Consider the following 14,202-nt stretch of genomic DNA (forward strand, 5'->3'; position numbering starts at 1 on the left):
ACTCACGCTAATCAAAAAGTTTTAAGGAATGAAAATGCACAAATCACTCACACTAACCAAATTGGCTTAATGGACGTACTTCTATTTAGCCCTCCTAATTATTACACTTTTTGCTTACATGCTGTTTCGAAAATATCATGGTTGAAAAAATCGCTAGGCGCTCGGGAAGCGCCTAGCGCCTAGGACGCCTAGCCGGGGATTAATCGGCGCCTAGGCGTCCGTGTATTTTTTTTTTTTTAAATTTGTTTAAGTATTTTTAATTTTTTAAAGACTAATAATTATAAATTATATAATACTTTAATAGTTAATACTAAAATATTAAATATTAACCTAAAAAATATCTAAAGTTTGTACAATTTAGAATTATTTCGCTCAAAACGATGTTGTTCTGAGTGAAATAACCCATTAAAAAGAATAATAGTTAACCGACCGACTAGGCGGTGCTTTGGCGGCCTAGGTGGAGCTTAGGTGGCCTAGACGGTCGCCTAGCCGGCCAGCCGCCTAGACAACCATTTAATGTGATACGTTAGGCGATCGACCAGCGCCTAGCGCCTAGGCGGGGATTAATCGGCGCCTAGGCGGGATTTTTGCAACATTGTTCGAAATTTAATATTTATATTGAAAAATATTTAATTTTACGCTTCATAACTCTATTTGTTATACATTACTTTTTTCTTTTATGACGAAAAAATCTGTAATCATTACTGAGAATATATATATTGAATAAATCTTCATAATCTTTATATATACAAGAATACTATTTTATAACCTTTTGAAATAACTATATTTTTTGAGTTAATTCTTCTCTAATTATAATTCATTACCAAATTTAGTCCTTGGCTTTATAAAATCAATAAATGATTAGCAAGAGGCACGTTTATCCAATATAAACTTTATAAACTCTAGCTACACGCCTGCGCCATCAATTTGTCCGTTAATATAGTTACCCAATAGTCTAGGCTGAAATTTGAAGCGGGGGAGAGTTTGTCGTCTACATATGTAAAGATATTTTTTCAGTTTCATTATCATCAATCTTATCCCACAAATTAAAAATGGCAGCACCTCTTAGAACTCAGAAGAACACACACAGAATAAACTTAGGGTCTCGTTTTTATGGCTACTGCCACCGGCTCTCCCTCCCTCTTACGGTAATTAATGCCTCATCCATCTTTATTCTTTCTTATTATCCCCAAATTTTACTTATATTCGTAGTAAAATATATTATTGATACTTTTGCACTTATCTTAGTACGAGCATCTCACAGGTAATATACTAGTTTTATTTATACTTGCAGTAGTAAACATATTCAAATTTTGGATTTTCTTCAGTGGTCCGCTGACAATACGAGCTTTGAGTTTCGTTATCAAATGCCCTGTAAATTATATACTATTTGAGCCAAAAATCTACAGGAGTGGGGAGAGATGGAGGGTGAGAAGCTCCAGTGATGACTGGAAAAAGGACAGTTCTTTTGTTGATAAACGAGGGAGAGTTAGACATTTTGATCGCAAAAAGGTTTCGAGGAAAAAGAGTAAGATGATATCTAATCTAATGGTTTACAATTCAGATTTATTGTTACCTAATACTGGAGTAATGATCAATGGACATATATATATGCAGATGGTTCTTTAAGGGGTAAAGGGTGGAAATATGGGTCTGGATTTGTTGATGGTATTTTCCCAGTCCTGAGCCCTATTGCTCAGCAAATTCTCAACTTTATGCTCAAGGAAACTGACAGGGAACAAATTTGGAATTCTTTGGATAGTCTTCCACCCACTAATCACTGTTGGGATGATATAGTTAATGTAGCGGTTCAGCTTCGAATCGATAAACAATGGGATCCAATTATACTGGTAATGAGTAATGACATTTCTTAATATTTTGATATTCAATTCATGGGAATGAACTTTCAAACAAGCCATGTTTATGTTTGGCTTGTCTTGTATACACATAAATGTGCAGTTCAACTATCAGCTTAGAATTTTAGTTGAGATGGAACACATTCTTCAATTTGTCTGTAGTAATCTGGTATGAAAAGAAAAATAGTCTGCACTCTGCAAACACTCCATTTGTGAGTTTTTTCTGGCTGTATTGTCGAATCACAGCCGGATTAACTGTATTTAAGAGGTTGTGATTTGCTGCATTTTGCTTATAGATGGGTGTTTCCAGATTTGTGAATGGGTACTGAATAGGAGTTCCTTCAAGCCAGATGTGATTTGTTTCAATCTGCTGATAGATGCTTATGGGCACAAGTCACTTTCTAGAAGGGCAGAATCTATGTACATGGAGCTTCTAGAATCTCGATGCATGCCAACTGAGGATACATATGCCCTTCTTGTAAAAGCTTATTGCAAATGTAAGCAGCTGGCGAAGGCCGAAGCTGTCTTTTCTGAGATGCGAAAGAATCGCCTTCCCCCGAGTATGTTTGATTGTTATCTTTCTGTTTCCATTTATGCATATTAGACAGTGCATTGGAGTGCATTTGTATCCTCATAATTTTCAAAAAAAATTAAGGAATTCTTCTAAGGCTCAGCGGATTTTGATCTTTTAGGTTGTTGCAGGTACAGTTGTATATAATGCATATATTGATGGGTTGATGAAGGCAAGAGAATCCGAAAAGGCTGTCGAGATCTTCCAGAGGATGAAGAGGGAGAACTGTCGGCCATCGACTGACACTTATACCATGTTGATCAATTTATATGGAAAGGTAAGAGAATTTTGTTTTCTGCTTGGGGATTTGGTAACCCTAAGTACAACCCGAATGACACTGTCTGTCGTTTGTCCAGTGTGGACCGAATTGACAGATTGAATCCAATCAATTAGCTGGTCTAACTCATAGCTTTATAAACCCATATGTTTTCTCTTATATGGGACTCTCTTAACAATTTCTGAAATGATGAGTAACTCCTTTGGAATGCTGCACAGGAGAATAAATCCTACATTGCCATGAAAGTGTTTGATGAAATGAGGAGCCAGAAATGTAAACCGAATATCTGCACCTACACAGCTCTAGTGAATGCTTTTGCCAGGGATGGCCTATGCGAAAAGGCCGAAGAAATCTTTGAACAGATGCAGGAAAAGGGGCTCGAGCCCGACGTCTATGCCTATAATGCCCTAATGGAAAGTTACAGGTCACTCCACAAACCATCTTAACCTGTTCTGTTCTTGATATAAAAATGCCCTAAAAGCTACATAACTACTGAAGCCTTTCGTTGTGATTTCGAAGAAGACATAATGCCTTCGCTTTACAGTCGTGCAGGTTATCCTTACGGTGCTGCTGAAATTTTTTCTCTGATGCAGCACATGGGTTGCGAGCCAGACATAGCCTCGTATAATATCATGGTAGATGCTTATGGGCGAGCAGGCCTTTACGAGGGTAAGTAACTAAGTAAACCTTGGCTAATAAGAACAGAGATTTTAGTATTCTGAGCTACTTGATGTATGAGAAATTGAGAATTATGATTATTGATTCAGATGCGCACGCTATATTTGATGAGATGAAGCGGCTAAGAATAGCCCCAACGATGAAATCCTACATGCTACTCCTATCAGCCTACTCGAGAATTGGGAATGTTTCACAATGTGAGGATATTGTGAAGCAAATGCACATCTCGGGGATCAAACCAGACACATTTGTTTTCAACACCATGCTAAACCTGTATGGTCGTCTAGGCCAGTTCGCGAAGATGGAACAAGTCTTGGCCGCGTTGGGAAGTGGACCATATGTAGCCGATATCAGCACGTACAACATCCTGATCAACTCATATGCTCGCGCAGGGTTCATCGAGGACATGGAAGAGGTTTTCAGGTCACTTCCTGGTAAGAACTTGAAGCCTGATGTTGTGACCTGGACATCTCGGCTTGGAGCTTATTCGAGGAAGAAACTGTACGACAGATGTCTCGAGATTTTCGAGGAAATGATCGATGATGGATGTTACCCGGATGACAAAACCGTTAAGGTGTTGCTGGCTTCTTGTTCAAGTGAAGAGCAGATTGATCAACTCACCACTGTTATGAGAACAATGCACAAACATCCTGCTGCCATGGAGCTGGTTTGAACAAGTGGCAGCTCAAACATACAGTCATGAACATGATGGGGATAAAAAAAAGAAAAAAGTAACACATAGCTACAACTTGATTCTTGGGTTGAGTTAAGATTATGGTTTGGCAGATGGCTTTGGACTTTGTTATATACCACACTAGGGTTTTGGTAGTGTAAAGAAAAAAGCAAAGTTGTAATTTTGGCCAATTGAGTTATTGGGTAATTATCCTTAGTTCTTGTGCATGATATTTCATCAGGGAACTTTTTCATCCCTAGTTCTTTGGTAGTTGTTATTTTCGTCTCCAATTATTGTGCAAAGTGTCTTGGGATGAAAAATACTAATTATCCAAGAATTATTGACAAAAATAACATTTACCTAAGAACTATGGGTTAAAGAGCAATCTAGATAAATACTTTTAAGGATTAAATACAAACACAATCTGTGAATAGAACAAGGTGACAGATCTACTTGCTAACGCGTCCGTTGATCAACCACGAGGTACCTACATTCTAGAACAACCCACCATGGAGATCTTAGAGGCTCTGGACAATGACTTTATCGGCGTCCCTGCATGGAGGCAGATGAGCTAACCACAATTTAGGTGCCCATTGACCTTACACAATAACTTACCAGTTTTGGAGCGTGCTGATAACTTGTTGTAATTGTATGCCTGTTAGTCATTGTAACTGTATGCCCATTGACCTTTAGCTCCTAACCAATAAATTTCAAGTAGTTGCAGAGTATAAAACAAGCCTGTTAGTCATTGTAACTGTATGCCCATTGACCTTTAGCTCATAACCAATAAATTTCAAGTAGTTGCAGAGTATAAAACAAGAAATAGCAACATAGAGACTAGAGACAAATTGACATGGATAAGAGTCAAAGGTTTCATTCCACTAACATCCATTGTATATCATACAAGAGGTTATATATAATATATAATAATAAATAATAAATTATAACAAAAAACATAATGAGAACATAAATATGTCCGTTACATAATAATAATGTCCACTAATCATATTATTTATAACACCTAGTTTATTATTAGGGAGTCAATGGATTTTGATTTATACACACCAACAATTGAGTCCACCCAATATACATTTTTTTTTTTAGGAATAAGGGTCAAATAGACCACCGAACTACACACGAAACTGCAATTAGGCCATCGAACTAAAAAACAATGCAATTGGGTTCCTGAACTACATAAATTCATGCAAATTAATCCAAAGTGACTTGTTGACTTGATCTTCGGGTTAACAACTTTAAAAATAATATTTTAAAATAATTTTAAATAAATAAATTAATTAAATTTTTTTTTTAAAAAAAAACAGGAACAAGTCAATTGGGTTCTTTTTTTAATTTTTAATTTTAAATTTAGTTTTAATTAACTATTTTATTTAAAATTATTTTAAAATATTATTTTTAAAGTTGGTAACCGGAAGATCAAGTGAAACAAGTCACTTTGGATTAATTTGCATGGATTTATGTAGTTCAGGGACCCAATTGCATTGTTTTTGAGTTCAATGGTCTAATTGCAGTTTCGTGTGTAGTTTGGTGGCCTATTTGACCCTTATTCATTTTTTTTTTTAATATTCACCAACTAATATTCTCCAAAGCCAGAAAGCCACAAGTTGTACATGACAAATTATTTTGTGGACTCTACTAATCTTGTAAGGTAAACCCAAATCTAAAATACACAATTTACTTACCGAATATTTACAATTTATATATTGAATGTTCACAACTAAATGTTCACAATTTACATACTAAATGTTCACAATTTACAGTATGTAAATTGTAACCATTCAATATGTAAATTGTGACGGGTTTACCTTACAATGTGAATCGGAGCTCATGGTATAATTATTAGTTATACTACTTATACACCGTGGCATAGTGGATGTGGACATGTGGTGAGTAGAAAAGCATAAATTATTTTGTTTTCTTCTCTTTAATTTGGTATTTTTTTAAAATCATTTTTGGTTCCAATTTTTGCCCATTAAAGTGTTGTGCTAAGCGATATCTAAGCCCATTCTTCAAATATCTAAAGAGTATTTCCTAACCTTAAGGATCCTTTTGAAAAGGAAGAAAATGAACTCCTGCAAAATGAGTTATTTTTCAGAAAGTATTTTTCTTTTTCGTGTTTTATTGCTTTATGAAAAACTGTCTTGGTATATTTCGTTTATTTTCTAGAAAATAAGTAAAATTGTATAATTAAACATTTTAATTATTTTTTAAAATATAAAAATAATTATAATAATATGAAATATAATTTTATTTATTAAAAATTTTAAAAAGGATAAATACTTAATAATTTCTTGGCTAGGGATTGAACATATGAATTGAAATGAGAAATTGAGAATGTAAATCTTTACAATATTAGAGTCTAAATATGGCAAGTCCTAAAATCTAAAAATTCGACGAAAAATAACTTACACCAAAATTTAGGAGTATGTCAAAATTTAACATAAATCATTTTTCGCTAAAATACCTTCATTTTCCCCGTGAACGAAAACTGTTTTCTTAGATTTTACTATTGCATCTAACGAGTCATTTTACAGGTTTGGACCCTAAAATTAAAAAAAATAACAACGGCTCGAGACCTCGACGGCTTCTCTAGTCTCCACGATTCCACAGACCACAGAGGCACAGACCTGAGAGTCTGAGACCCCGTTCTCGGCTTCTGCTTCTCGCCGACCTGAGACGGTGAGACCACGTCGCCACGATTCGTCGATTCCTCTGTTCTCGGCTTCTGCTTCTCGATTCCACTAATCCACTCCACTGCTCCTCGTCTCCGGCCGACGTCCTCGCTCCTCTCCGGCTCTCCGCCCCTCAGGCCTAACCTCACTGCCTCAGCCCTCACGCTCTGTAAGTGTGTAGTATTTTAAATTTTTTATACTGTTTATACTATAGAGAATTTTTTTCTTTAATTTGTTTAATTTTATACTGTAAGTCTGAAATTTTATCATATCAGTTTGTATGCCAGTGTCCAGTGATTCTATAGAGAAATAATCCCAATGTGTTATTGAGTTATGCTGCCAATGTTGAGTGTTGTACTATTGTGTATGATTCAATTTATATCAATTATATGAATGTGAGCACTGAGGCCTGGCAGTGAGTATGTCTAAATTCTAATATTGTTTTGAATGTGAGGATTGTGAGCAGTGAGGCAGTGAGTATGTCTAGATTTATTAGAGTGTGCCAGTGAGGCAGTGAGCAGTGGGGCAGTGAGTATGTTTTGAATGTGAGGATTGTTTTGAGTGATGATTTATTACATGATTGCTTAGTGTCGTATGTTGAAAAAGATATTTTTGATTAAGTTTCAAATAAAGCAATTCTACACTTAGAGAGCATAGAGGAGTATTGTCCCGTAGTTCATCATAAACCTTGTATTATATTTTATTATGTATTTTATTTTAACAATCTTATTCGTATTTAATATTTTGTATTTGAACCTTGTATTTGAATATTTTTGAATTCATTTGACCTTTGCTTCTTCGCCCCCACTCAAAAGAAATCCCTATGTTTCCCCTTAAATTTTGATTTTCTGCTAGGAAATTTGATCATGTAATTTGATTGATTAGGATGTGCTAATCAATAGGAAGATGATCATTTAAGGAAGTTAGATTTATATTTTGGGCTTTGTTCTTTGACTTCTTTCCATTTTGTTCCCATAAAACCTCTTTTCTGATATCAGAGAAACAACTCAACAGTGTTGGAGATGGCGGCCACAACCCAGTCCTTTAGTGGCAATTTGAAGGTAAGCATCTTCTTTATCTCTCTTTCCATTCTTGCATCTTCTTACTATTGTTTCTGAATGTTTTTTTTTTTTACTATGATAGTAGTACACTTCGAGGACGATCGCAAGGTGTTTGTGATATTTACTCTGTTAATAAACTAGATTATGTAGCTCAAATTTCTCTTGGGATCACTATGTTAGAGTGTAGATTTTTTTCGCTGATTATGGACTGCTTGGAAAGATGTAAAGTTTGGTGCTTGGAAATTTCAACGTTTTGCGCTCTGTTTGCTAAATAGGAATTTCCCTTTCCCCCTTGCAATCCCACTAGCCTGGGAAACTGATATAAGAATATTTGTTACTACAGAAAGCGCTTGCTGGCTTAAGACGAATCGATCTGGAAGGCTTAAGGTGGAGAGTATTTGATGCCAAAGGCCAGGTTGGAATGTGGTCTCCCTAGTCATAGGCAATAGGTACTTCAATGGCAGTTTTATTAATTGATGGATGTTTCTCATCCAGGTTCTTGGGAGGCTGGCATCTCAAATATCAACTGTGGTTCAGGGTAAAGATAAGCCAACTTACGCGCCTAACTGGGACAAAGGTGACATGTGCATTGTGATCAATGCAAAGGATGTTTGTGTCACCGGAAGGAAACTCACTGATAAGTTCTACCGATGGCACACCGGGCAAGTAGCAGTCTTTTTTTTTTTTTTTCTTGTTTCTTGTAGAATTATTAGTCTCTCTTTCCACAATGTTTGATTTGTGAAGTTATCTAGTTTTTACTGGTTGGTTTAGATGGTTTATTATCCTTTTGTGTATGAACTGTGGATGGTATTGAGTCTCATACTATCAATTATTTGCTTTTGTAGGTATATTGGACACCTGAAGGAGAGGAGTTTAAAGGACCAGATGGCCAAGGATCCCACAGAAGTCATTCGCAAAGCAGTTCTTCGCATGCTTCCAAGAAACAAATTGCGTGATGTAAGACATACATAGGCACGATAATTTCTAATTTGTTTTCTGTCCTATTTCCGTACTTTCAAAGAAAATAGAACTGTTATAAGGGAATTGCTACAATTTATGATGTCTGCCTCTTTTTAATGTTATTTTTTTACACAAAGATAACCAGCCTGATTATATACTCCTAGGTTTCTGTATAGTGAATGAAAATAGACATGCTAGCTGAGGTTGTGTTACTTACTACCTTGATTTCACATTTTCAATGTGTAACAATGTAAATGATAGCTAATTCTGAGTCTCTGAAACTGATACTATATTTGGTTGCAATAATCATATTTGTTGCATGCTCTCACTCGACACCATTATCTTTTGCTTTCCAGGATCGAGATCGCAAATTGAGAATATTTGCAGGCAGTGAGCATCCCTTTGGCGACCGTCCTCTAGAGCCTTATGTGATGCCACCACGGCAAGTGCGTGAAATGCGACCTCGTGCTAGGCGGGCCATGATTCGAGCTCAAAAGAAGGCTGAGCAACAACAAGGAGGAGCTACAGTTTCAAAGATGGGCAAAAGGAAAGAGGTGGAAGCAGCAGAGAACAATGCATGAGTTTTAATTTTGCCAATTTTACATAGCTTTCTGTAACTACCATCAAAATCTTAGATGGGTACTAGCTGTTTTAACTTTTAAGTACTGAAATTTGATCTCAAATGACTCCAGCTTGGAATTTGAAAGTGATTTCTAATTGTTATATGCAACTTATTTACTTTCTGTTACCATAGTTAACAGTTTTTGTATATGTAAATAAATAACTTGATAATTGCTAACACATAATGTGATAGCTACAGATATAGAAATTTTCAACGATAGGTACAGAATATTTCAACTACAAATATAGAAGGCAAAGTAAACCCTAGTTCATGCTATTGTGAAAAATGTCTTTGGATGAAAGCTACTAATTATCGAAGAAAAATAACATTTACCTAAAAACTAAGGGTTAAAGAGCCACCTAGATAAATACTTTTAAGGACGAAATATAAATACAATTAAAAATTGAATACGAAGATAATAATTACCCAAATACTTATATACGAAAATTGTAGTATTTCTAAAGAAAAACCAAAAATTAGTTGATTGAAAAGGATCATATGCAATTTGACTGATTGTTACTTGCTGTCTGAAAAAAAGAATTGTGGGATCCTAGTTTATTAGGGAGTTAATGGATTTTGATTTATACATACCAACAACTGAGTTTTAGGACTCAATGTATTTCAGTCAGATTTCCTATTTTAATTTTCCTGTGATTCCCCTATTATAGTCTTCCAATTCTTCTAGTCTTTCTGGAATTTAATCTGTATTTTTGGATTAACTCATTCAATACAATTGGATTTTTCTTCTCTTAGACAAGCTACAGGTTATTAGCTTACTGTGCTTGAGGGGTGTTATGATTCCCCCATTCTGGTCTTTCTGGATTATCTCATTATATATATTTTGTAATTTGTATCTTTGGACTCATTATATATATCTTGTAATCTGTATCTTTGGGTTAACTCATTTAATACAATTCATACAGTTATCATTGAGTCTACCCAATCTTTATTTATTTTTAATTTTTATTTTTTATAAATGTTCACCAACTAATTTTCTCCAAAGCCAGAAAGCCACAAGTTATACATAGTGCCATAGTGGATGTGGTCATGTGGACATGTGATGGGTAGAAAAGCATAAATTCTTTTATCTCTTTAATTTGGTATTTTTTAATGTTATCACTTTTTTTTGGTGATGTTTAAAAAGGTACATATGAACTAAGATAAATTTTAATGAATATAGAGAATTTTGCATGAACTAAGAGAAATTTTAAAATGAGCTTGATTACCACAACATCTCATCTTTTCAAGTGACTCTCTCAAACGAAAAGTTATGAACATATACTGTATTATAACATAGTCAATAGTACTTAAAAAATATTTTATTGAGAATGTAAAAGTTTTAATTTATTAAAAATTATCTAACTTATTGAAAACGTTAATGTCTTATTGGCAAAATGATGTTGATATTGTAAATTTATTAAAAAAAATACATTTGACTTTACTGAGAGGATATGATAGGATACACACAATTTTATATATGTAAATTTATAAAAAATACATTTGATTCATTCATACCAATATATATCTATATTAATGAATAAATCAAATCAGTTGCTCAAAAAGAGGGAATTTTTATCTCAAAAATAGGAAGCTGGGAGCTATCAAGTATTCAAGTGCATTTCTCAAAAAAAAAGTATTCAAGTGCAGAGTTGACGGAATATTCAACATTTCAACATCACTCCAAACTCACCAACTTCCTGTTGATTGCTGAAAGGAGGGTTTGTTGGCACATCGATCTGCGAGTCGGTAAGCCACCACCTTTTGTTTTTTGTTTCTTTATATTTTAATTTTCCCACATTTTATATGAATCTGCGTTTGTAATTGTCTCTAACTCTCAATCTCTCCCACTTTTTCCCACATTCAGGAGTTGTAGCCCTTCAGGAACAAAGGGCGGCGAGCTTTTTTTCTGTGTGTACTCGAAGCGGCGGTGTGAGTAAAGATGGCTATGCGGGTTTGGGCTTCAAGGGCTGCTTCTTACCTTAGGATCTCGGCCTTCCCCAGAGGCTTTGCTACTGGTAAAGACTCTTTCTTTCTGTGTTTTAGGTGGTGGGGATCAGACTTTACATGGGTTTCTCTGGGTTGGCTGAATCTTAGTGATGGGAACTGCTTGATCTGTTGTTTTCTTGAATAAAGATCCGATTTTTGAATATGGGTTGTGCTTATTGCTGTGTCGTAGATCACTTAATAGATTAGTGGTTCATGAGGAAATGAAAATTTTCTTTGATTCGTGTGTGTGTGTATATTGCTTCTAGTTTAGCCAAAGATTTCTGAGAGGATTCTTTAGCTGCAGCCATTATGTGATTTATGTCTGTCCCATCAACTGCAACAGATTTGATTTGGTGCCTAAACTCCTTTGATCTCTCATCAATTTGGAACAGGAAGAATTCTTGGCTTCTTTCGGGATTGATTAAGTTCATTTGTGTGGTTAAACACTATCCCAGCAATAGCATGCTTAAACAGCCTAATTCCACCTTCACTGCTCCTGATAGGCTCTTCACTCCTTAGTCACCACAATAGACTTGAATCTTTTTATTTCCTGATACATGTTGATTTTTGTCTTTTACTGTGTTGGCAAAATGTGGATCATTACCCTTCCTATGTTATTGTTTTGTGAGGGTTCCTTAACTACTAAACATGCTCTAAAGTTTCTTGAACTTTAATTGCTGATTTTCTTTGGCCACTCCACTTTTAGTTCCAACAGTTTTAATTGCTCAGCACTTTTATACATGGTTGCTATTTCAAATGCCTTTGATTGGTTTATGAGTTTAGCATAAGTAGACGTTATGTGAGTAGATAAGCCAGAAAATGTGCTTATCCAAGTTCCAAACTGAACCTTATTGTCTTGTGAATGATATTTCCTATGCTAAATTTTATGAAGGAGATGTGTACATCATATTGATTCTTAAAAATTTAACTGATGAGTACATATTTGGTCTTAATGTGTGAGAACACTTTGACTCAAAAGATGAAGAAATTAAATAGTCAAGAGTGTGGGAAAAGCCCTTTTCGTAATAGAGCATTTCATGATTGGTTTCCTTTTACTGTTTGGTGCAGTTGTCAAGGATTTAAAGTATGCAGACACCCATGAATGGGTTAAAGTTGATGGTAGTTCTGCCACTGTTGGCATCACCCATCATGCTCAGGATCATCTAGGCGATGTTGTCTTTGTTGAGTTACCGGAAGTTGGGGTTGACGTGAAACAGGGCTGCAGTTTTGGTGCTGTTGAAAGTGTTAAGGCGACCAGTGATGTCAATTCTCCTGTTTCTGGCAAGGTGGTTGCAGTTAATGAGAAACTCAACGACTCCCCTGGTCTGGTATGTTTCCTAAGTTTGTAGTGTTTAAGATTCTTCAACAAAAAAAATTGCGTCATTGTGTTGTGCTCTTTTGCTAGAACTGAATAGTTTTTCTCTCAAATTGTTTTGGACAATCATCGAAATGGCTATAGTATTATTGTGACAACAAATAGGATATATTTATTAGGGGGAATGACATATTTGGTCCTTAAGTTCTCCCGGTATAGACTCGGTCCCTCAATTATTGTCTTGGTTATCTTTGAAGTGTCAAGCACCTTGTGCTCAGATGACATGTAGTGACACTCCCATATGGGAGGTCATGAGATTGAGCCTCAGTGGAGGCGTTGTTGACTCTTTGTGCTTCAATAGGTTGAGAAAGTATAGATGAACAGATACTACAATGTAATAGAGTCAGTCGCATTCAAAATAAAAAGTGGCGGTTTTGGTCTTTTTTCATTAATATACTATTTAGATTTGGACGAGAAATCAACGAACAAGCTTATTGGCCGGGCTAAACATGAAAATTTGATTTCTTCTTCTTCTTCCCCTTGTATGACTACTCAATTAGTAGTGTGTAAATTGGATTTCAGGTTAACGGGAGCCCGTATGAAGATGGGTGGATCATGAAGGTGGAGGTAAGCGATGCAAAGGAACTGAGTTCCTTGATGGATGCCGACAAGTATTTGAAGTTTTGTGAAGAAGAAGATGCAAAGCATTGAGGGGTTGCTTTGCTTCACAGTACAAAGCTGATGACAAGAAAAAAGTTGTTAAAACTTTCCAAACTTAAGGTTCCTTCCAATGGCTGCCACCATAGGTGTTTTTAGGTTTATTGGTTTTGGTTGCTGAGTTGTCATTGGTATGGTGTTGCACAACACATTGCAATCAAATTGTGCACTACTTTGATGGTTTGATTTTTAAGTTGATAATAATCTTTCTTTGAAGAGAATATTCAGAACATTATTTATCTGTGTGTCAGCAAGTTTCAAATCACATATGATGTTACCCAGAAGAAAATACTGTTTTCAAGAGAATCTTGAGAACCCACATGCCCTTTTAATTTATATTTCAATTGGTCTCGTGTTCCCATCCATACTTTAAAAACCAAAGGGGTTATATTTGATTACAAATTTAAAATTATTTTAAATACTTTGATACTCTGAAATCTGAATTGTAGGTATTATTCTTAGGATTTAAAATTTTAGCTTAAAAGTTCGGTAATTGGTTAACCGATCGATTAATCAAAAAAAATTCTGGTTCATTCGGTAATACAAAGTTTGGTTCCATTAACGGTTAAAATTTTAAAAGTTTCGGTTAAAACAATTTGGTTAACCGATTATACACCCCTACGGCCCTAATCAAATGGACATAATTCGCAACCATTTACAAAAACAAAGCTAACATTAATTAAAAGTATACATTATTTACAAGAACTAAAATAACCGACACAGCAACACGATTATCAGAAAAAACATGTCAATTTTAATTTTTTTGAGTACTACTGACTCTGTTACAATGTAACAT

The 14,202-nt window shown here is 35.2% G+C and overlaps 3 protein-coding genes across 5 annotated transcripts; all 3 read left to right on the top strand.

Annotated features, from left to right (window-relative positions):
• The first annotated feature begins 987 nt into the window (after positions 1-987).
• On the top strand, positions 988-4,332 carry LOC116026607 (pentatricopeptide repeat-containing protein At2g35130). Of its 2 annotated transcripts, none has more exons than XM_031267934.1 (8): positions 988-1,148; positions 1,329-1,528; positions 1,618-1,850; positions 2,167-2,416; positions 2,559-2,704; positions 2,923-3,128; positions 3,249-3,373; positions 3,472-4,332. In XM_031267934.1, the coding sequence occupies exons 1-8, from the start codon at positions 1,114-1,116 to the stop codon at positions 4,053-4,055; spliced, it is 1,779 nt and encodes a 592-aa protein (XP_031123794.1). In that variant the 5' UTR covers positions 988-1,113; the 3' UTR covers positions 4,056-4,332. The 2 variants fall into 2 exon arrangements, with proteins under 2 accessions (XP_031123794.1, XP_031123795.1); XM_031267935.1 differs by having other exon boundaries at positions 1,410-1,528.
• Positions 4,333-6,626: 2,294 nt separating this feature from the next.
• LOC116026744 (50S ribosomal protein L13-like) lies at positions 6,627-9,514 on the top strand. Of its 2 annotated transcripts, none has more exons than XM_031268121.1 (6): positions 6,627-6,914; positions 7,744-7,806; positions 8,150-8,221; positions 8,302-8,468; positions 8,652-8,763; positions 9,123-9,514. In XM_031268121.1, exons 2-6 carry the CDS (start codon positions 7,768-7,770, stop codon positions 9,345-9,347), a joined length of 615 nt encoding a protein of 204 aa, XP_031123981.1. In that variant the 5' UTR covers positions 6,627-6,914; positions 7,744-7,767; the 3' UTR covers positions 9,348-9,514. The 2 variants fall into 2 exon arrangements, with proteins under 2 accessions (XP_031123981.1, XP_031123982.1); XM_031268122.1 differs by having other exon boundaries at positions 7,760-7,806.
• Positions 9,515-11,018: 1,504 nt separating this feature from the next.
• LOC116026728 (glycine cleavage system H protein 2, mitochondrial) lies at positions 11,019-13,695 on the top strand. Its single transcript, XM_031268098.1, has 4 exons — positions 11,019-11,134; positions 11,254-11,403; positions 12,443-12,702; positions 13,272-13,695. Exons 2-4 carry the CDS (start codon positions 11,328-11,330, stop codon positions 13,398-13,400), a joined length of 465 nt encoding a protein of 154 aa, XP_031123958.1. The 5' UTR covers positions 11,019-11,134; positions 11,254-11,327; the 3' UTR covers positions 13,401-13,695.
• Positions 13,696-14,202: the final 507 nt, after the last annotated feature.

The sequence above is a fragment of the Ipomoea triloba genome, chromosome 8 (genome assembly GCF_003576645.1).
Source record: "Ipomoea triloba cultivar NCNSP0323 chromosome 8, ASM357664v1".
Classification (NCBI taxonomy): Eukaryota; Viridiplantae; Streptophyta; class Magnoliopsida; order Solanales; family Convolvulaceae; genus Ipomoea; species Ipomoea triloba.